The sequence below is a fragment of the Schistocerca nitens genome, chromosome 5, assembly GCF_023898315.1.
Source record: "Schistocerca nitens isolate TAMUIC-IGC-003100 chromosome 5, iqSchNite1.1, whole genome shotgun sequence".
Lineage (NCBI taxonomy): Eukaryota > Metazoa > Arthropoda > Insecta > Orthoptera > Acrididae > Schistocerca > Schistocerca nitens.
Genome location: NC_064618.1, coordinates 434,374,579 through 434,399,396, shown reverse-complemented (window position 1 = coordinate 434,399,396; position 24,818 = coordinate 434,374,579). Strand labels below are relative to the sequence as shown.

General features: G+C 39.7%; 1 protein-coding gene across 2 annotated transcripts in view; it reads left to right on the top strand.

The window, feature by feature from the left end:
* LOC126260852 (glucose transporter type 1) overlaps positions 1–24,818 on the top strand; it is a 522,947-nt gene that overhangs the window by 395,935 nt on the left and 102,194 nt on the right. For both annotated transcript variants that reach the window (XM_049958265.1, XM_049958264.1), the window contains one exon: positions 14,348–14,487. In XM_049958265.1, coding sequence (XP_049814222.1) covers positions 14,348–14,487 — 140 coding nt within the window. The remainder of the gene's footprint in view (positions 1–14,347; positions 14,488–24,818) is intronic.

Sequence of the window (24,818 nt, the reverse complement as noted above, 5' to 3'; positions counted from 1 at the left end):
TTGAACATAAATGGTGCCATTAACACTGCTTTGCTCAGGAAGATTTACAAATACAGTGTAAATATGACATAGAGTGTAACGGCCACAAGATCGTGAGTGAAAAGTGCTACGCGGGGTTAGAAGACAGTGTGCATGACGAACTTCAAAAAGAAATTGACATTATAAAAAATATATAAAAACAGTGGAAAATGTGGCACTAACCATACGGAAACTGTCTGAATCATCAAGGCAACAAGATCTCATTAATGCTAGCCATAAAATTCGTAGGTCTGCACAACCAAATGTACAAAGTGTAAACAGTACGACTGTAACTAGAAATATGAACGAACTGATCACCCAAAAAGACACAAGTGAATTAAACACTAGAAAAGGCAGTGTTAATAGTGCGTCTATGGATAAAAATATGAACAAACTATCCACACAAAAAGATGCAAGTGGATTAAACAGAGAAAACCACAAGGTAAATATTCATAAAGAAAGAAAAGTAAACAGCCACGTTATGCAAGGATACAAGCAACAAACACACATTTTTGCAGATAGTCATGGGAGAGGAGTTACAGAAATTATGAGAAGAAATCACCCAGATCTTAATGTAACAGGCATCATCAAACCAGGCGCGCCACTACGCGAAATTTTGAAAAACAGTGACAATATATTGACGACTGGTAACAGCTGCATCATAATAGGAGGCGCAAATGACGTTTACTGTAATGAAACTTGGCGTACAATGAGAATCCTAAAGGAAACAATCAAAAGGATGCCTCGAGTGCATTTCTACATTGTTGGTATCCCCAGGAGACACGCTCTGATGGAAAACTCGTGTATAAACATAGAGATTGTTACAACAAACAGGCTATTTGAGAAAATATGTAGAGGTTTCCAGAATACGACTTTTGTAGAGATAAACAGTGTTCACAGGGAGCACTTCACAAGACATGGTCTCCATATGAACGTAAAAGGGAAAACGATTATTAGTGCCGAAATACTTAAATTTATTAATGAGTCATCTGTAATGGAAGGGTCTCCAATCCCAAATCCACCAAAATAAGAATCTGTAACAGTGGAACCATCATTATCTGCAGGAGAGCTATAACAAACACCAGTAGCAGCAGCAAAGGCTCTGATATTCTCACCAGCAGCGTCAGCAGCAGCAGAATCACCACAATCATCAGCAGAGCTTTCGTCATCAGCAACAGCATCCAGAACAGCAGACCCCATAATACTATCTCAGGGCAATGAAAATGCTTGTGAGGAAAACATACAAGGTTCATTAGCTGCAGCAGCTAACAAAGAAGGGCAGTCACCAAGTCAGAGAGCACAGGAGCCAGCAGCAACAGCAACCAAACAGAAGAGGTACCTGAGGCCTGGGAGATCAACAGCAGAAGCAGCTTCCAATCAAGACAGATGCCTGAGAACTAGGAGACCTGCTACACTAAGTGAGGATTTTTTATGGTATCGAGTAAACAGAAAGAGAACATTGAAAAAGATGTAAGTAAAACTGTCCATCTTAAATACTAGTGTGACAATAGTGAGAGGAATATAAACATAGGACAAAGATATGACCCAGGTTTAATGACACAAACTGAAAAAAATCACTGCACAGTACCAGAAGCAAAGGGAGCAAGTGATGTGTTTAGTATATTACAGGAATGGGAACTATTAAATTTAAAGTCAACTGCTAGAATACTTCACCAAAATGTTCAATACATAAACAATAAAACAGAGGAACTAGAGGTAATATTACAGGAATATAGGCCAAACATTCTAGTAATTACAGAACATGGGCTAAAGGAAAATCGCATAGGAATGTACAACTTGAAGAATTATGTGAAAGTAGCCAGTTTTTGTGGAACTTCCTATAAAGGTGGTGGGGTTGCCATTTTTTCTAACTATAAATCAACTAAAGCCATAAATATAACAAAATATACTACAGAATTGAGCTTTGAAGCTACAGCACTGGAAACTAAAATTGCTGGGAATTTGTTGTGTATTAGATTTCTATCGATCACCAGATGGTGTAATTAAAACCTTCTTTAAACAGCTGGAAGATATAATCCAACACCTCTCAAAAACAAATGCTTATTTTGATCATTATAGGAGATCTGAACATACACAAATAAAAATACAGACAATACTAAGACTGTACTGGACTTATGTGCATATAAAATCTAACAATAAAAATAGATAAACCAACCAGAGTAACAAAGCATAGTGAAACTATAATTGATCATGTAATAACAAATATTCCTACATGCTATTTTGACACACAGGTAATAAACTCCACATTAGCAGACCATTTTACAATCATGATAAACATAAATATAAAGACTAGTCATTGCAGAAGATATGGGAGATGAGAAGACAGAACCACCCACATAACATAAATCTGCTAAAAAAGATGTTAGAGGCAGAAAACTGGGAAACAATATATGCAGCAAAAGATGCAAACACCAAATGGAACCAGTTTTTTTCTTTATTCAATTATTATTATGATGTTACATGTCCTGTTAGTAAAAGGCTTGTCAAAAAGCAACAAAAAAAAAAAGAAAAGCTGGGTGACTGGGGAAGTAATCCATGCCAGAAATAATCAGAGTGTGTATTATGACCTCTCCAAACAAAAAAAAAAAAAAAAAAAAAAAAAAAAAATACTGAGGCCTACAACACACTCTATAAAATAAGAAAGAAAGAGTACTGTAGTTTTACCAGAGAAACTAAAGCATCATTCATCAGGATGTCTATAGGTAAGGGAAAGAACTACTCAAAAAGTTTATGGTCTTTCATTAATGAAGGGAGAGGAAAAGTAACAAACCGGGCAGAGGACATCTGCCCACTGATGAGTGGGAAAAGCAACACAAACCCTTTAGAAATAGCCAGTACTTTTAACAGATATTATATGACTGTAGCAGACGAATTAATAAGACAAAATAAAACAAATGCAGTAAATAAATTGTTAAAAACCCCAGATACAAATCATACTAAGGTTTTCATACATACAACAGATACAGAAGTGTCAAACCTAGTAAAACAACTTAAAATTAAACATTCATCTGGCTGGGATGGTGTCACATCACATCTCATAAAGGAATGCAGAGAATGTATATTAAAACCATTGACACACATGCTGAATGCTGCGATAGAAGAAGGTACCAGGTGATCAAAAAGTCAGTATAAATATGAAAACTTAGTAAACCACGGAATAATGTAGATAGAGAGATAAAAATTGACACACATGTTTGGAATGACATGGGTTTTTATTAGAACCAAAAAAATACAAAAGTTCAGAAAATGTCTGACAGATGGCGCTGAACAGCAAAACGTTAGCGACTGTGCATGACAATCATGTATAAAAGGAGATGTAATGAGAGAGAGAATCAGGTGCGCCAGCAGTCTCAGCATGTTGACGTTACCTGAAAAGGCACTTTTAGTGAAGCTGTATTATCAGAATGGGGAATGTGCTTGTTCAGAGTTATGATCCTATCACCATAGGAAGGGGATTCGAATGAGTAAAGGTCCGTTGACAAATGCAGCTGTGGCGAGAATGATTTCGAAGTTCGAAGCCACGGGTTGTTTAGACAATAGACCCCGTAGTGGCTGACCGAGCACAAGGCGTAATGCTGCTGAGACAGTTCAGGAAGAAATGGAGACTGTAGCGGGTTCGTCTATGCATGGGGAAGTCAACGGTCGTGCAGTCGCACCAGCATTCCATACACTACTGTTTGGTTGGCACTGAGGCGTACCCTCCGATGCTATGCGTACAAAATCCATCGGCATCATGAACTGTTAGCTGGTGATTTAGTGAAGCGGAGGGCATTTGCGATGTGGGCATTTCAAAAGATGGTGGAAGATGACGATTGGCTGAGTAACATGTTGTGGACCGACGAAGCTCATTTCACGCTCGGAGGGTCTGTCAACACCCACAACTGCAGAATTTGGGCTACCGAAAATCCTAGAAATGTCGTGGAAACTCCATGGCACGACGAGAAAGTCACAGTATGGGTTGGATTTACCACATCTACCGTTATCGGGCCTTATTTCTTTGAGGAAATTCGTGATTCTGGTTTTGTAACTGCTACCGTGATGGCTGAGAGGTACGCCGATATGTTACTGAATCGCATCATTCCCAGCCTGGCTGATAAACACCTGCTGGAACATACGATGTTTATGCAGGTTGGCACTCCACCCCATATTGCTAGATGCATGAAAGATCTCTTGCGCGCCTCGTTTGGTGATGATCGTGTGCTCAGCCGCCACTTTCGTCATGCTTGGCCTTCCAAGTCCCCAGACCTCAGTCCATACGATTATTGGCTTTGGGTTTACCTGAAGTCGCAAGTGTATGGTGATCGACCAACACCTCTAGGGATGGTGAAAGACAACATCCGACGCCAATGCCTCACCATAACTCCGGACATGCTTCACAGTGCTGTTCAAAACATTATTCCTCGACTACAGCTATTGTTGAGGAATGATGGTGGAGATATTGAGCATTTCCTGTAAAGAACATCATCTTTGCTTTGTCTTACTTTGTTATGCTAATTATTGCTATTCTGATCAGATGAAGCGCCATCTGTTGGACATTTTTTGAACTTTTGTATTTGTTAGGTTCTAATAAAATCCCATGTCATTCCAAGCATGTGTGTCAATTTGTACCTCTCTATCTACATAACCTCCCCCCCCCCCCACCCCCCTCATGAACCATGGACCTTGCACCTTGCCGTTGGTGGGGAGGCTTGCGTGCCTCAGCAATACAGATGGCCGTACCGTAGGTGCAACCACAACAGAGGGGTATCTGTTGAGAGGCCAGACAAACGCGTGGTTCCTGAAGAGGGGCAGCAGCCTTTTCAGTAGTTGCAGGGGCAACAGTCTGGATGATTGACTGATCTGGCCTTGTAACACTAACCAAAATGGCCTTGCTGTGCTGGTACTGCGAACGGTTGAAAGCAAGGGGAAACTACAGCCGTAATTTTTCCCGAGGGCATGCAGCTTTACTGTATGGTCAATTATGATGGCGTCCTCTTGTGTAAAATATTCCGGAGGTAAAATAGTCCCCCATTCGGATCTCCGGGCGGGGACTACTCAAGAGGACGTCGTTATCAGGAGAAAGAAAACTGGCGTTCTACAGATCGGAGTGTGGAATCTCAGATCCCTTAATCGGGCAGGTAGGGTAGAAAATTTAAAAAGGGAAATGGATAGGTTAAAGTTAGATATAGTGGGAATTAGTGAAGTTCGGTGGCAGGAGGAACAAGACTTTTGGTCAGGTGATTACAGGGTTATAAATACAAAATCAAATAGGAGTAATGCAGGAGTAGGTTTAATAATGAATAAAAAAATAGGAATGCCGGTAAGCTACTACAAACAGCATAGTGAACGCATTATTGTGGCCAAGATAGACACAAAGCCCACGCCTACTACAGTAATACAATTTTATATGCCAACTATCTCTGCAGATGATGAAGAAATTGAAGCAATGTATGATGAAATCAAAGAAATTATTCAGATAGTGAAGGGAGACAAAAATTTAATAGTCATGGGTGACTGGAATTCGATAGTATGAAAAGGGAGAAAAGGAAACGTAGTAGGTGAATATGGATTGGGGGTAAGAAATGAAAGAGGAAGCCGCCTGGTAGAATTTTGCACAGAGCATAACTTAATTATAGCTAACACTTGGTTCAAGAATCATGAAAGAAGGTTGCATACATGGAAGAACCCTGGAGATACTAAAAGGTATCAGATAGATTATATAATGGTAAGACAGAGATTCAGGAACCAGGTATTATATTGTAAGACATTTCCAGGGGCAGATGTGGACTCTGACCACAATATATTGGTTATGAACTGTAGATTAAAACTGAAGAAACTGCAAAAAGGTGGGAATTTAAGGAGATGGGACCTGGATAAACTGAAAGAACCAGAGGTTGTACAGAGTTTCAGGAAGAGCGTAAGGGAACAAATGGCAGGAATGGGGGAAAGAAATACAGTAGAAGAAGAATGGGTAGCTTTGAGAGATGAAGTAGTGAAGGCAGCAAAGGATAAAGTAGGTAAAAAGACTAGGGCTAATAGATATCCTTGGGTAACAGAAGAAATATTGAATTTAATTGATGAAAGGAGAAAATATAAAAATGCAGTAAATGAGGAAGGCGAAAAGGAATGCAAACGTCTCAGAAATGAGATCGACAGGAAGTGCAAAATGGTTAAGCAGGGATGGCTAGAGGATAAATGTAAGGATGTAGAGGCTTATCTCACTAGGGGTAAGATAGATACTGCCTACAGGAAAATTAAAGAGACCTTTGGAGAAAAGAGAATCACTTGTATGAATATCAAAAGCTCAGATGGAAACCCAGTTCTAAGCAAAGAAGGGAAAGCAGAAAGGTGGAAGGAGTATATAGAGGGTCTATACAAGGGCGATGTACTTGAGGACAATATTATGGAAATGGAAGAGGATGTAGATGAAGATGAAATGGGAGATACGATACTGCGTGAAGAGTTTGACAGAGCACTGAAAGACCTGAGTCGAAACAAGGCCCCAGGAGTAGACAACATTCCGTTAGAACTACTGACAGCCTTGGGAGAGCCAGTCCTGACAAAACTCTACCATCTGGTGATCAAGATGTATGAGACAGGCTAAATACCCTCAGACTTCAAGAAGAATATAATAATTCCAAACCCAAAGAAAGCAGGTGTTGACAGATGTGAAAATTAACGAACTATCAGTTTAATAAGTCACGGCTCCAAAATACTAACATGAATGCTTTACAGATGAATGGAAAAACTAGTAGAAGCCAACTTCGGGAAAGATCAGTTTGGATTCCGAAGAAATATTGGAACACGTGAGGCAATACTGACCCTACGGCTTATCTTAGAAGCTAGATTAAGGAAAGGCAAACCTATGTTTCTAGCATTTGTAGACTTAGAGAAAGCTTTTGACAATGTTGACTGGAATACTCTCTTTCAAATTCTAAAGGTGGCGGGGGTAAAATACAGGGAGCGAAAGGCTATTTACAATTTGTATAGAAACCAAATGGCAGTTATAAGAGTCGAGGGACATGAAAGGGAAGCAGTGGTTGGGAAGGGAGTGAGACAGGGTTGTAGCCTTTCCCCGATGTTATTCAATCTGTATATTGAGCAAGCAGTGAAGGAAACAAAAGAAAAATTCAGAGTAGGAATTAAAATCCATGGAGAAGAAATAAAAACGTTGAGGTTTGCCGATGACATTGTATTTCTGTCAGAGACAGCAAAGGACTTGGAAGAGCAGTTGAACGGAATGGATAGTGTCTTGAAGGGAGGATGTAAGATGAAAATCAACAAAAGCAAAACGAGGCTAATGGAATGTAGTCGAATTAAGTCGGGTGATGTTGAGGGTATTAGATTAGGAAATGACACTTAAAGTAGTAAAGGAGTTTTGCTATTTGGGGAGCAAAATAACTGATGATGGTCAAAGTAGAGAGGATATAAAATGTAGACTGGCAGTGGGAAGGAAAGCGTTTCTGAAGAAGAGAAATTTGTTAACATCGAGTATAGATTTAAGTGTCAGGAAGTCGTTTCTGAAAGTATTTGTATTGAGTGTAGCCATGTATGGAAGTGAAACATGGACGATAAATAGTTTAGATAAGAAGAGAATAGAAGCTTTCGAAATGTGGTGCTACAGAAGAATGCTGAAGATTAGATGGGTAGATCATATAACTAATGAGGAGATACTGAATAGGATTGGGGAGAAGAGAAGTTTGTGGCACAACTTGACTAGAAGAAGGGATCGGTTGGTAGGACATGTCCTGAGGCATCAAGGGATCACCAATTTAGTATTGGAGGGCAGCGTGGAGGGTAAAAATCGTAGAGGGAGACCAAGAGATGAATACACCAAGCAGATTCAGAAGGATGTAGGTTGCAGTAGGTACTGGGAGATGAAGAAGCTTGCACAGGATAGAGTAGCATGGAGAGCTGCATCAAACCAGTCTCAGGACTGAAGACCACAACAACAACAATCTACATTATTCCGTGATTTATTCAGTTTTCAGATTTATACTGGCTTTCTGATCACCCGTTATATTTCCAGATTCACTGAAAGTAAGTAAAGTGAAGCCAATATTTAAGAAAGGGAACAGGGATGAATTAGGAAACTACAGGCCAATATCATTGATCTCAACATTTGCTAAAATCTATGAAATGATTACAAAGAATAGAATTGTAAGTTTTATAACAAAGTGCAGTATACTGCATTCATCACAACATGGTTTCAGAGAAGGGAAGTCAACAAAAACAGCATCAACAGATATAATTGGACACATTCTTAATTTACTTGACAGGCAACAAAAGATTTTTATGGTCCTATCTAAGGCATTTGATTGTGTGAACCACTCAAAATTAATGATGAAATTATATCAGGTTGGAATTAGATGAAAAAAGCTATGACATACTTAAATCATACATTACAAATAGGAAACAATGCATGGAAATCAGAAATACTGGTGGGGGAAATATAACGATCTACAGATCAGAATTGCAAACAGTTAAACACGGTGTGCTGTAAGGGTCGGTGCTAGGGCCAATACTATTTGTAATCTATGTAAATGACTTCCCTAGCTATATAAATCAGAAACTTATAATGTATGCTGATGACACAACAATCAGTTGCACAGCTGACACAAAGGACGAGCTTGAGAAGGAAGCACTCCTGAATATCGAAAATGCAAATAAATATTTAACACAAAACAACCTGTTTATGAATCAGTCTAAAACAATGAATGTAGTATTTCAGACCATCCATAGTGAAAATTATAATATAAATGTTAATATAAATGGAAAGACTATTAAAGAAGTAACCAGCACAAACTTTCTAGGAACTATAGTAGACAAACATTTGGCATGGGGGGAGCATATAGATGCACTGTGTAAAAGATAAACAAACAGATCTTCATCATGCATAAAACAGCTAAGATTGTGGATCATGAAGTCCTCAGATCAATGTATTATGGACTTGTCGTCCCACATTTGTGTTATTCAGTTCATATATGGGGAAGTGCACAAGCTGGCTACCTAAAAAGAATATTCAAAATTCAGAAAAGGGCAGTGAGATGCATTGCAAAAATACCACCAAGACAGACCTGTAGGCAAGCTTTTGTACACTATAATATTACGACAGTATATTCACTGTACATATACCAAAGCATAATGGTAGTAAGGTCAAGCAATAAACACCTCCTAAATAAAGAAGTACACAAACACGGTACAAGAGGAAATGAAAATTACTACATGATAAACAGAAATCTAAAACTGTCTATGACTGCCCCTGAAGAAGCAGGCAAAAGGTTTTTTAATAATCTCCCTAAATCATTAAAAAAGAAACAGACCTCAAATGTTTTAAAAATCATTTGAAACTATGTCTCACAGAGAAATGTATATACAGTTTGAGTGAATACTAAGATGGTGTTTAAATATGTTATATCATTACTGAAATGTATCTTTAAAAATTATCATTTCTGTATGTTGTTTGGATTTGTGTGTATATATAATGTGAAACATGTAATACCTTTGTATGCTTATAGACTATTTCTGTTTAATTATTTGTTTCATTTATATATAATGAAGTCAAGTTTGATGTTAATAGCCTATTGTATGACATGCCCAATACTCTCAGCTGGAGTCCATGGGCAAAGAATAAATAAGTAAATAAATAAATAAATAAATAAATAAATACTTCCTCTTGCATTTCCATAACATTGCTCTCAAGTGCATCTCCCTTGTATAGACCCTCTACATACTACTTCCAACTTTCTGCTTGCCCTTCTTTGTTCAGGACTGGTTTTCCATCTGAGCTCTTGATATTCATACAGGTGGTTCTCTTTTCTCCAAATGTCTCTTTAATTTTCCTGTAGGCAATTTCTATCTTAGCCCTAGTGATATATGCTTCTAGATCCTTACATTAGTTCACTAGCCATTCCTTTTTAGTCATTTTGCACTTCCTGTCAATCTCATTTTTTAGTCATTTGTGTTCCCTTTCGCCTGCTTCTTTTACTGCATTTTTATATTTTGTCCCTTCATCAATTAAATTCAATATCTCTCGTGTTACCCAAGGATTTCTACTAGCCCTTGTCTCTTTACCTACTTGATCCTCTGCTGCCTTCACTATTTCATCTCTCAAAGCTACCCATTCTTCATTTATATTCCTTTCCCCTGTTTTTGTCAGTTGTTTCCTAATGCTCCCCCTGACACCCTCTACAACCTCTGGTTGTTTTAGTTTATTAGGTAGCATCTCCTTAAATTCCTGCATTTTTGCAGTTTCTTGCACACCACAAATTATACATTGAGAACTGTAACAGCTTAACAAAACTATCATGTGTGGATTCCATTGAAATATGGATGAAATGGAATGTTTCTTCTTAGGTATTGCTGAAAAGGGAACGAATGTTTATTGTACAACTGTGGTGTGATGGAACACTGTGTCAGTGATACTAATACAATTGCAAAGTAAACTGAATATATCAGAACTATGTAAGAGTTTATAAAAAATTTCTTTGCATCTACATCTGTCAAAATTACGATAACAACTACAATAGATAAGCCAGCATGACACACACTGTGACTCAACAAGAAAAATAGTTCTTAGTGTATACAATAGTGTTGTCATGTGGATCACATCATGCTGGATAATGAAGGTAACACAGTCAAGAAAAATATGTGTTATACATATACATTAACATAATACTGTAAAGTGTAGCTACGTCTATGACATCTTTTAATGCATATGTAAGATACATATAAGTGTGATGACATAAACAGAACTGTTCATGCCAGCTGTTATCCCAAATATAAATACAAGGCATGTCCAGAAAGTAAGTATCGTGTTGTTCTACCTCCTTCGAAGCACTAGTGTTTCAGTTCTGCACATTCACACTCATCTCTATGGTTCATTGTCTTTCCACTGGTGCCATTACAGCCAGATTGTGTTGTGTTCACATTTGGTAGTGATCATTCAAAATGTATCAGACAATCCCTGAGCCTGCCGAATGTAAAATGCATTCTATAATACAGTTTTTGAATCCAAAGAATGTTAAACCAGCTGAAATTCATCATCAGCTTGTAGAGACATGTGGCAAAACTGTAATGACTGACGTGTTGGTGAGAGTGTTTCTGATACAGTTCAATGCTGGATGAACCATTGTTCATGATAAAGCATGGAGTGGACAGCCTTCTATTGTCAATTATGATTTGGCTAAGAAAGTTTTCTAAAACAAACAGTACACAATAAAACTGCTTTGTGATGAGTTTCCACAAATTTCAAAAACAGTTTTGCATGAGGTTACCACAAAAAGCTTAAATTTTCACAATTTGTGTTCCCCTTGTGTTCTGAAAATGCTGATGGATGTGCAAAAAACAAAGCAACATTTCTTACACAGTACAGGGATAAGGGAGGTGAATTCTTAAGCAGAACTGTAACTTGGTGATGGAACTTGGGTTTGATGATGTGACTTAACAAACGAAAGCGCTGGCACGTCGATAGACACACAAACATAGACACAAAATTCTAGCTTTCGCAACCAACGGTTGCCTCGTCAGGAAAGAGGGAAGGAGAGGGAAAGATGAAAGGATGTGGGTTTTAAGGGAGAGGGTAAGGAGTCATTCCAATCCCGGGGACGGAAAGACTTAACTTGGGGGAAAAAAGGACGGGTATACACTCGCGCGCGCGCGCACACACACACATATCCATCCACACATATACAGACACAAGCAGACATATACAGAGGCAAAAGGATTATATATCTCCTACGTGGAATGTTTCCCTCCATTATATATATCTCCTTTATCAATATATCCTTTAAATATGTCTGCTTGTGTCTGTATATATATATATATATATATATATATATGTGTGTGTGTGTGTGTGTGTGTGTGTGTGTGTGTGTGTGTGTGTGTGTGTGTGTGTGTGTGTGTGTGTGGGCGCGCGCGCGTGCGAGGCCTCAATCTCCGCTAATTTCAAGTTGCCGCCACTCATACCTGTCATACAACAACATCTTTGTCTCTGCACTTCCGCCTCGACTGACATCTCTGCCCAAACTCTTTGTCTTTAAATATGTCTGCTTGTGTCTGTATATGAGTGGATGGATATGTGTGTGTGTGCGAGTGTATACCCGTCCTTTTTTCCCCCTAAGGTAAGTCTTTCCGCTCCCGGGATTGGAATGACTCCTTACCCTCTCCCTTAAAACCCACATCCTTTCGTCTTTCCCTCTCCTTCCCTCTTTGCTGATGAGGCAACAGTTTGTTGCGAAAGCTTGAATTTTGTTTGTATGTTTGTGTTTGTTTGTGTGTCTGTCGACCTGCCAGCACTTTCATTTGGTAAGTCACATCATCTTTGTTTTTGGATATATATAACAGTCGATTGAGTGGAAGCTCTCATGATTCCCCCCCCCCCCCCCCCCCAAAGAACAATAATTCAAAACAACTTTGTCAGCACAAAAAAATCATATACACTATGTTCTGGTACAGCCAGCACATTCTGCTTGTTGAGTTTCTTTGCAGACATTAACCCATCAATGCAGCTCACACACAACCTTATTAACCAATTCAGTTGAGAGCAGTTCAGTCATCTGCTGTACAGCCTCAACCTTGCACCTTCTGACTAATACTTGTTCCTCAATTTGGAGTGTGATTTTTGGAGCAAGACACTTTGACAGTGGTGATGACACAAAAAACTGTGGTCAGCAGTGGCTGTTTTCACTGGTGGCATCGTTCTACGAAGGGAGTGTAGAAAAGTTGGCTTCCTGCTATGACAAATGTCCGAACAATGGTGCCACCTACATAGAAAAATTATTTACAATGTGCCTTTTTTTGTAAAAAAAATAATTTTGGTTTGTGAAAATTGTTAAGTTTTCTCCAAAATAGTACTTACTTTCTGGACATGTCCCATATCTAAGTAGTTATCATACAAACCGTTTTGTCACTGATAACTGTATTATCACCTTTCCACACATTCACTCATGACAAATTCTGTTCTGTGTAATAGGTGGCTTGTGACAATGGGTAAACCCCAAAACTAATCAGACAGTAAATAAACAGAAGATTTGGTATTAAAATGTCTTTTCTGTGCTTTCTTTGTGTTTTTCACACAGTGAATGCCACATTACCATCAGTCTTCTCACTTTTTGGTGAGTCCATTATCTTTCTGTCGTGAAACACTGCTTTCTGGTGGCATCCCCTTTTCTTCTTTCATTCTTTGCACTGAGTTTCACAGCCAACAAATCATTACCAGAGGTGAAATAAGCAAGCGACAGATTCTGAGACCAGTTTAAATTTAAACAATGAACCTCCTGATATGTAGTTCGTTACACACTTACAACCTATGCAGTATCCTATTCACAAAATTGAATCTAATGGCGCATTCCCCAGCAGATGATGCAGGTGCTACCCCTGCCCCCAAACAGCACCTGCCATTTACTACTGCAGTCCAGTCATGGGCATTTTGTATCCTGAAAAAGTTCAGGACGTGTGTCAAAGTAGCCATGTTATATACCACCTGTGTTACAGTTACTGTGCAGCACTCTGTATTGCTTTGACAATTAACCAGCTATCTGACTGTAAAAATTACTGTGGCTATCTGATCACAGTTCCTGTAGTTGCTAAATACACTGTGATGTACAGCGGTTCTAACAGCTTCTTCAGTACCAAAGCCATGTGGATCCCTGTGTCACTTCCATCCATGTTCTCTTCAAACACACCTTATATTCTCACAATCCTCCCATTCAAATATATGCTTATCACCATCCTTCTGAGGGGGTCACTTTCCACTTCATTCCTCCCTAATCCCACAATGTACACCATCCCCTCCCCTCCCCTCCCATCCCCTTTTGGCCCCCTTTCTCTCTCTCTCTCTCTCTCTCTCTCTCTCTCTCTCTCTCTCTCTCTCTTTCATGTTCCTCTCCCTCAGTTGTTCAACTATGACCACTTTATTCAGTCTTCATTTTGCTGTGGCCACTGAAAGCCTCTTCCCTTCCCCTCTGATGACTTAAATTGTCTCCCTATGTGCCTTGTCTTTGATATCTTACCCATTCCCTGTTGCACACTCTTTTCCCCTCCTCCAGGTCTCATCATTGTCACCATAGATAACCGATAACCTCTAATAAACTACCAGTCACTGTCTCTGTCTGTGTGTGTGTGTGTGTGTGTGTGTGTGTGTGTGTGTGTGTACGTACGTACCTGTACCTGTCAAGGACTTGATGTTTCTGCTTTCCAGTGAGTGGTCTCCTTCACTCCTGAAGTATTTACATTATACCAGAACAGTCCTACTATAATTAAACAGCTGTTTAATGGTCACATTTGTTTATTAATAAGTAATGTTTTTGTATTATTTATTTTTCACTAGAATGCACTGGAGAACTACACTTTCCTCCCATTCAGCGTTTTCCTGGCCATCTTCTGGACATTTACGTACAAGAAGGTTCCAGAAACTAAGAACAAGACTTTTGAAGAGATCTTGGCTCTTTTCAGACATGGGAATGGAAGGTAAGGGTTTTTTATTGAGGATGCTTTTCAAATTACTTAATGCTTTAGTAATTTCTATTGAGTAGTACCAGTACAAGCTGATGTAATTCTTAAAAGATATTCTGTTTCAGCATTTGTGCATGTGAACATTGAAAGTAAGATTGAAAAGACATTATCTTAATTTTTTTCATGACATGCTGTATAATTTACTATTTCAGAGGACTGGGGCCCATGTACGTAAAATGTAACAGTTACAAAAGATGTTACACCTGACTTGAATATTGTTAATATCAGGTTCATTACTAGAAGAGAATGGGAAAACATTAGAGAAACAATGCCTAGAGAATTAAGCAAAATTTAAGAGTTCAGCAGTGCTGTAACATTACTTAATAAAGTGACATAAAAATGGAATTAATTAGGTAGTAGTCAAGTATACCTGGGAATTACTACTCAGATGCTGTTATTGTCAAAGCAAGCACAGATGTAAATAGTGAACTTTTTGAGAAAAACTTATCAAGATGGATTTAGGTGGTAGATGGTGAGAGGTGGGGGGAGGGAAGGAGAAGGGGGGGGGGGGGGGAGAGAAGAGAAGATGAGTGGAATGGAGTGGGGTGAGCTGATCTTTTTAAACAAGAAAAAAATCAGCTTGGCTAACAATTTATTGCTATAGTTCCAATGATACTACTGAGTTTCAGAGAATGAAACGTTCCTGTCTTTCACATGGAATGAATTACATATTTTGATACAAGGGTAAAGGTGGACGATGCAAACAAAGCAATATTTGTTATTTGAAAAAAAGCCTTCAGTAGAATGCAATCTATTGAAATGTTGCTAAAAATATGTGAAGCAATGATTAGGGTCTTCGGTTAACTACTAAGGTGCACTTGGAACTGTAAGGGTGAAAGCTGAGTAAAGAGAGGTAGTATATTTTGGCCTGCCAGAAAGGATGCTGTATAAGATACCACAATCATCAGTTCTTTAACATTATGAGAGTGATTAAGGGCTGTCACTATTCAGTGCGTGATAGTACTGGGGAGTTAAATACATTGGAAATAAAGGAGAACATTCACTGAAAAGCAGCAGCATGGTGTTGTCAACAGGTACACCAGAAAAAGAACAGTTTCTAGCTTTTGGAATAAACCCTTTTGTGAGCTAGAGTACACGCACGCATGCACATGCCCTTATGTAGTGCCTGCTGGACACACAATGCCAGGAGCGCAGTTCAGTTGGTGAACAAGGGTGAAGTGGGGAATTGTATTGGATGGGGTGGCAAGGGAGAGGGATGCAGGAGACAGAAAGAGGAATTAGGGGTGGGTTGCTATTGGCTTTGAGGGAGACAGCCTCTTTGCTGGCTAAGAATGCAGGAGGGGAGGGTGGCAGGTGCACAGGCTAGACATTTGAGACATAGGTACAGGAGCCATTCTGGTGCAATGTGCAATGAAGGTGACATGAAGAGATGAACTGGGAGGGTGTGATAATTTAGAAGAAGGGGAAGCTGTTGGTTGTGGCAGAGGGAAGGATACAGATGGTCCACGTTTTAAAGCAGCCATTGAATTTGAGCATTTTGTGCTCAGCTGCATTTTGTGCTACTCAGTGCGTTTTGTTCTTGGACTCAGTTTGGCAGTGGTCATTCATTTTGGTGGTTGGTTGTCATACTGAGATAAAAAGCTGTACAGTGATTGCTGCAAAGAGCTGCTATATAGCATGGCTGCTTTCAAATGTAGCCTGGCCTCTGATGGACTAGGATAAGACTGTGCCAGGCTTGGAGCAGGAAGAGCTGGGTGGCACCATTGAGCAGATCTTGCACCTGGATCTACCACTTGGATCTACCACTTGGAAATGATCCCTCTGGCAAGGGATTGGGATTGAGAGTGGCTTAGCAATAAACTAGGATGTTGTGTGGATTGGATTGGTGGTGGAATACCACTTTTAAGATGCGTGGGAAGAATCTTGGTTAGGATGTTCCTAATTTCAGGCAACGATGACATGAATCTGACCCCCGATGAAGGATATGTTTCAGTTGTTCCTGTTCTGGGTGATACTGGGTGGTGCGAGATGCACTACTTTGTAACCAGTTCTTGGCAGTGGTGAGAGGATTAGGGGTATGTGAGGATGTTGTAGCCGGCCACGGTGGCCGAGCGGTTCTAGGCGCTACAGTCTGGAACCGCGCGACCGCTACGGTCGCAGGTTCGAATCCTGCCTCGGGCATGGATGTGTGTGATGTTCTTAGGTTAGTTAGGTTTAAGTAGTTCTAAGTTCTAGGGGACTGATGACCTTAGAAGTCCCATAGTGCTCAGAACTTTTTTTTTTGAGGATGTTGTGTGTGAAATCTGTTTGTGGACTAGTTTGAGGGGTGGAGCCCTTCTGTGAAGGCCCTCGCAAAGCCTACAGCATACTGGAAAAGCGAGTTCTCATTGCTGCCAATACACCGTCTACAGGCGCCCAGGCTGTATGGGAGGGATTTTTTGGTGTGTAAGAGATGACAGCTGTCAAATGTAGGTGCTGTTTGTGGTCAGTGGGTTTAATAGGGCAGAGGTGTAGATGGAGCCATCAGAGGTGGAGGTAAACATCCAGGAAGGTGGGTCATTCGGTTGAGGAGAAGTTGTTAAAACTGTGATGGAATGGGGATATGGTTTCCTGGGCCAGAGTCCAGTTCATGAAGATATCATAAATGAACCTGAACCAGAAAAGGAGCTTGGTGGTTTCAGGAGGGTAGGAACAATTGGTCTAAATAGCCCAGAGAAAGGTTGGCATCGGAGGATGCCACGTGAGCGCCCAAGGATTCATGATCTCGACAAAATCTCAACACTTTTTCTCCCATTTGCTTCACCTGTTCCTTCTCAAGTGAACATACTACCTTCCTGGACATTGACCTCCACCTCTCTGATGGCTCCACCCACCATTAACCACCAGCAGTACCTGCTTTTCGACTGCTGTCATCATTTCCACCCCAAAAAATCCCCTTCATACAGCCTGGCGACCCATGGACAGGGTATCTGCACTAGGATGAGAATTCCTGTGCTCAGTATGCTGAATGTCTCATGAGGGCCTTCACAGACTGACTCTACCTCTCAAACTGGTCCACAAACAGACTTTGTGTGCCATATCTTCACACACTCACCCCAATTCTCCCACTGCCTCCAAGAATCAGCTACAAAGGAGTGTCCTCTTGTCACCCAATATCACTCTGGATTGGAAAAGTGAACCATATCCTTCCTCAGAGTTTTGATTATCTATCATCATGCCTTGAAATGAGGAATATCCTACCCGAGATCGTTCCCACCCATCTTCAAGTGGTGTTAAGTCACCCATCCAACCTACCAACGTTCTAGTCCATTCCTATGCCACTTCCACTATCAGCCTATCAGCCCCTTACCACAATGACCATGTCCCTGTGAAAGACAAAGATGCAACACCTGCCAAATCCACTCTCCTAAAACTTCCTACTCCAGTCCTGTCAGAGGCTTACCCTTCCCCATCAGAGAACAGACCACCTGTGAAAGCAGCCACGTCACTCAGCAACTCTGCAGAAATCCATGCACAGCTTTTTAAGCCAGTACAACAAACAACCAGCCATTCACTCGAATGAATGGGCACAGTCAAACTGGGGTCAAGAATAAAATAGACCATCTTGTGGCACAATATGAAATTGAACACAGCATGCACAATTTCAGAGGCTGCTTCAAGACCCGGTCCATTTGGATCCTACCTTCCATCACAAGCTTTTCTGGACTACACAGATGGAGTTATCCTTCAGACATATCCTAAACTCCCGAAACAACCGTGGCCTCAATCTCCATTAGCCAACTGTCCCCACACTCTCCACCAACAGCTTCCCTTTCCTCTGTCCTTATCACCCCTTTCAAATTCACCTCATCATGTTACCTTCATCGTCCAGTGCTGCTCTCTGGCTAAGACACCCAAGCATCAAATGCATAGCCTGTGCACCTGCCACATCTTCCTCCCACTTTCCTAGCCAGCAAACTGACTTTCTCTCCCCAGGCCGCTAACTATCCATCTTAACACATCTTCTTTCCTCCTCCTTCCTTCCTTTCCCTGTACTCATCCCACAAAACACAAACCTGCCTTCCCCTCCCTGGTCCATCTGCTAACTATACTCGTGGCATTGAGCATCCTACTGGCACTATGTAAGTTTCTTGAGAAATCATTCTGTAAGTGCAGGTGAAATTACAGCTTCTTCATGCAATAATGTACATACACTGCTGGCAAAAAATACAATATTCTCAGAGGCTTTGTTCAGTGGCACCAGGGTATAACATGTGCTTACTGAGGAATTGTAGTGTTATTGATTCATTTGTCATGCTCATCAGTGATCAGATGGCACTTGGGAGACCTGTCTGTGTAACCTCTGTTTTTACCTTGCCAGCAGTAACTATACTGGGTTTAGAGGTGAACAGTGTCTGCAACATTCATTCTATCGTACAACTGTGCCCCACCATTGAGTACATACTCCTATTGAACAACTTCAACCATTTGAACGGAGTTGCATTATGGCCCTGCAGGGAGTTTGATAGACTGTTGATTGGTTGCTGCAGATGTTGGGCACAATGTATGGGATGTGCCATCGCCTTCAGTAGTGGTCTGTGAAGATTCCCACACCCATAGACCAGGTTCTTGATTTGTGTAGCACAGAGCACCTCAGGTTAGAAGCATTGTGCAGCAGTTGGCAACTGAACTTCATCCAGGGAAGAAATCCAGACACGTGTTACCTTCACCATGGAGCATTGGGAACTGTTTGCTTGTAGCAGAAATATCATGTGTCTCTGCCCAGACTAACACTGACACTATGCCACTGCAAAGCATGGCTACTCTGGTGTCATGAAAGAATTGACTGGAGAGTGGAATGACGCTCTTGTCATCAGTGATGGGAATAGGTTCTGTCTGTATGCGAGTGATGGACGTACACGTGTGTAGTGTAGACCTGACTTGCCCAAGTGTACTCACTCACGACACACAAGTGTTGTCCTAGGCTTCATGGTACGGGAGGGGCTATCGGTTGCAACTCATCGTCACATTTGGTTTTTATGTAGGGTGCCCACTGCATTGCACAGTTTGTTATCCCTATGCTACTGCGATTTCTTCAACAGAAATATGATGTGCTTTTTAAGCAGAACAATGTTTGCCCACATGTGGCTGCTACATTGCAGTACACTCCTTCATAATGTTCAATTATTGCCCTGGTGGGCAAGGTCACAAGAACTCTAGTCAGTTCAACACCCCACCTCCCCCATTTTCCCCCCAGTGTATTTAAATTACATCAGATGACAATAAATGAAGTATAGTAGGAGTACTGTGACACTGAAATGAAGAATTATTGTATTAAAGTAGGTAAACATGTTCAACTGATGGAATGAAACTGCAATCAAATAAATATAGAAAAAATATGTACTTACTAGGTACCAGCAGATGTTGAAAAATGTGTTAAAATTGTCAGCTATCAGAACCAAGGTTTTTTCACCAATGTTAACTCAGAAGCTTCACCTAAGTGCAGTTCTTTTTTTGTCAGATAAAGACTTAATTTGAGGCCATGCTGTAGAGCCACGTAATGAGACATAATGGGTGTAGAAAAAGTAGAATATCTTAAAGGAGTGTGATAGATGTGTAGATGAATTTGGGATCTTGGACAAAACTAAGTTTTACTGTTAGGTTTATTACCAAAAAATTCTAAAAAAGTGCGTAGGTAAATTTTGCTTCAAATTGTTTACTTTGCAAATGAAGGATGGCCTCAGGGTGTATAAATAATAGAGCAGGACATAAAGGTCTTCCAAGACAGATTCATTGCTCTGTGCAGGTTGTTATGAGTAGCTTTATGTCTGAAGAAAAGGGGGAGGCTAATATCAGTTTACAGTTATTGGGACATGTGTTTAAAGTAACAGTTGTAAGGCAAGAAGAGGAACTCCATTGTTGAAGTAGCCAGGGTGAATGTTTGATAATTTTGAAGGATATGTTTACCTGAACTTCCTTGATGGGTAAAGCAATCCAGCAAAACATTAGGAGGTGCACAATTTCTGAACTTGAGAAGTTGTAAAACTGTGAGGCAGAATTGCTGGCTCGTACTTATTTCGAGGAGAAATGGCACTGCGGCTGAGACTTGTAGAGAAGTATATGTGCTAGCCTAGTTTTTGAAACTAATTGTTCCATTATGAGAGAGAGAGAGAGAGAGAGAGAGAGAGAGAGAGAGAGAGAGAGAGAGAGAGAGAGAGAGAGAGAGAGAGAGAGAGAGGGGGGGGGGGGGGGAGGGGTGGGGGGACAGGAGGAGTAGTTGGAGGTGTAGGTGGTGTAGATTGGGAAGATTAAAATAGAAGTTCAGGTCACTAAAATACCATGATGAAGGATGTCCTCTCTCCCACTCCTGAGGAAGTGTCTATTAGTTCCGAGATGTAAGGTAGTTTGTGTGCCCATCAGCAGAACTGACACTTCTCCTACAGGCAATTACTTCAGCAATTCTCCCATAATTTTATACAAGAAAGGATATTTGCATCTAAAAGTTCAAAATGGGGTAACATGGCGAAGAATTATTTTGATTGGTAAAGGGGAAGAAATTATGGAATGTGATATGTAACTTAAAGATATTTACTCTGGAAATTAATCTTTGTGAAGATGTCAGATGACAAGCAGATAGCCGGCCATTGTGGCTGAGCAGTCCTAGACGCTTCAGTCTGGAACCGTGCGATCGCTATGGTCGCAGGTTCAAATCCTGCCTCGGGCACGGATGTGTGTGCTGTCCTTAGGTTAGTTAGGTTTAAGTAATTCTAAGTTCTAGAGGACTGATGACCTCGGATGTTAAGTCCCATAGTGCTCAGAGCCATTTGAACCATTTTGACAAGCAGACTGAAGCAGAAGAATACATGACTGAATTTTCAGGGGGCATGTGTAAATGTATGGATGTACGATTGATCTTTGAAAAAGAAACTTCAGTTAAGAATTCTGTAACACAGTGGGCTTTTGTGTGATTTAGCAGATTTGGAGTATTTATAAACTCCAATTACACACTTCGAAGATTTGTATTGGGAACCATGTAAGTGCAATTTTGACAAGGAAATTCCAGCTGGAAACAAACAAATTTCTTACTGCAGTAACAAACCTGCAAAATGATGTATTCAAATATTGCAGCTTCTGGCTGAAAAGGTGACAGTACTCATAATTTAAGTGACTCTGGCTAGTGGCTCTGTCTGTGTGAGCAACTGGTCATATATGGTGCCCATTATTAAAAGTAAAACAAAATGTATATTAATCACATGTCACATCATACATTCATTTTCTTTGTTCTCTCCACTGTAGTGATACATGACATGTTCCAATAATACATTAGTGGGTAGCATTGCATATTACTACTTACCTGTAAATGTTTTAGGTACCAGAACCACTATGAATCTTTGTTGGCTTGTCACATAGCAGACACAGGAGAATGGAATGTGTTAGTGAATTATGGAAATGATGTGTGGCTAAACATGACTTGTTACCTAAAATCATGCACACTTGGTCACTGATACAAGCCTTGTTGATCTGTAATGGAAACATTGCTTGTATAACATGTAATAGTTTGTTGTGCCTAGGAATGTATATTATTTACATTTAGTTGTAAATTAAGTAATATTGTTTATAAGAAGGAAAAATTGAAGTGACAGCCTCATTTGAGATTTAGCCATTGCTTTATTTTTTTGTATTCATGACACATTTCTTTAGCAACTTATTAACATAAAACCTGCGATGTCTACAGTGATGATTCGAAGAGTGAATCGGTGGTTCTTACATGGATGAAACAGTTCATGATGAACTTGAAATCAGTGACCCTTATTACTAGTAAACTAATGGGGGTCAATAAATAGCACAATGTAAGGTATCAATACAGGGAAGCAGGACTTGAGCTGTCATTACTACTTTGAACATGGGATCCATAAAACTTTTAGAAGACAACAGTTAAATCAAAATTCTTTTCTTCACTGGACTAATTATAAGCGATGACCAATGACCAATAAACACAGCTGCTTTTCTCCTTCTTTTTCATGTAGCACTTTGGCTGATTTACTTGCTTCAATTGATCACACATTCCTACACTCACCAACTCCACTTAAACATAATCCAAAGAGCTACAACGACACGGTAATCGTGTGTATCAAATAGATCAATGTAATAAGTGAAAATTAGGGTACCTTCATCAAGTAGTAGTAGCAGCAGCTAATGAAACAGGAATAATTAATAAGTAAAAAGATTGGTATGGTAATTATTTTTATAAGAAGTTAATTGCATGAATGTCTTATTGACAGTCCTGAAGGTACTAAGCTAGTAAATCTTCAGAAATTGATCATATTGAATCTAAGTGACCAGTAACTCATTGACCGATGTGGATGAGTTAAATTGTCTCTGCTGCTCCCCAGGCGCTACTCGTGTGTAAGCACAGCCTCAAATTTAAGAATACAGTGGATTTTCAGCCTCACTGATTTTCACAGTTCTGGCCTCTTTAGGTGATGTTTGTTTGTTTTAGGCCACTAAGTTGTGCTTGGATATTTTAGCAGTTGTGATCTCATTTTGCCACATTGGATTTCACTTTGTCATACTGTTCACAATGATAGACATCAGTGTTTTTCTCATCCTCCACTCTATAATGTCAAGGCATCATAGTTGCAGTAGGGATGAGGTTGTGGAGGTACTTCTGGAGAGCAACATTGAGAATGAATTATTTGATTGAACATAACTGATAACCCCTCCAGTAGTTCAGAAAGCAACAGCCGTAAGATATCTCTGTCACCAAGTATAACACTGCAGTCTTATGTTTCAAAAAGAGATGTAATTGACTAGTCTTCTGAAACCAAAGACTCTAAAAGTGATAATGGAATGCTTAGGAAGAATGCACAGTTTAGTGAGTAATTTAACTGTAAAGAAAATAATTTTCGTGCATTTGATCACACATTTGATGATTTCCTTTTGGGACACAAGTTTCAACAAGGGAGTGATCCAAGAATTCTTTCAAGCTTCATGTTATTTTTAACTTAAGTTTTGATGATGTTTATAGCTGATGAAGCCATCTAGTTGTAATTATTCATCACAGAAAATACCTCAGAGTCATTGCATTCTCAGTTATCAATGTGGAAAAATACAGGATGTGAAGAAACTTATTACTTCATAGCGCTTCTCATGCCATGAAAAAAAAAAAAGAACTAAAAATTGGTGAATATTGGTCCAGAGATGTTCAGAACAATATTCCAGCTGTCAGCAAAATGATAAACTTCAGTACCAAATCTGTCAGTGATGGAAGAGGCAGATTATTTAACACCAAAACATATTTGGTAGGGTTCATAAAGGATTCCGTTGTGGATTTAATCTGCATCAGAAGCTCTGCATTGATGAAAATATGTCATTCAAAGCACATTAGCCTTTCAGACAAGGCATTCCATTGAAATGGAGTAAGTTTTTAACAAAAAGGGCATGTTATATGAATGTCAGACTGGTGCCATCTTAGATTTGATAGTTTATGTAGATAAAACAGGAGACACTTGCTGTCACAAATTGTGGAAAAGTGGTGACATAATGGCAGTACATATGTAGCCCTATTTTGACTGTGGATCATTTGTGTTTAAAATTGTTAGTCAAGCCCACACTTGTTTTGCTGTCTTCACAACCGTTAGAAATGCATATGCTACTATTTATAGCAACAGTTTCAACTTTCCAAAACTTCAGAAAAAACTGAAATGAGCATGCTTTCCATAGAACCGTCTGATAAAAAGAAGTGTGAATGTTGACTACATATAACAGTGCAGAAATGCTTGATATGAGATAGACTGACAGAAATATTGGAATGGAATTTAAGAAACTGCAATGCATTGTAGATTGTAACTTGAATATGGAAGCAGTTGACTATGGTATGCTACTAAACTGTGTCAGACCAATACGGGAGATGATGAAATGGTATAAAAAGTTCTTTTTTCAAGTTCCTGACATGTATATTTTAAATTCTCATGTTCAACAAAGTCAGTAACAGGTCAAAAAATGCCAATTGCATAGTTGTTGGTAAGGGAACTTGTAGAAATGTATGCAGAACACCTGGCTGTGCTACCGTGATGATTGTCTACAATTGTGGGTAGTTATTATCCAAATGTTATAATGAATGAACAATAAAAAAATGTGCGAATGTGTTGATGCTTGGTTTATTGGAAATTGAAATAATGCTGAGAAACCAGATAAAAATAAAAACTTGCAGCATGCAGTTTTGGGTTGTACCCTGTTTTGTCTTTTACTACACAGTAACTACTAATCTACTGTGTAGGATGGATGAAATTAAACTAACAGGAATAACTCAGCACTAAGAATAAAACAATAAATAAAAATGAATT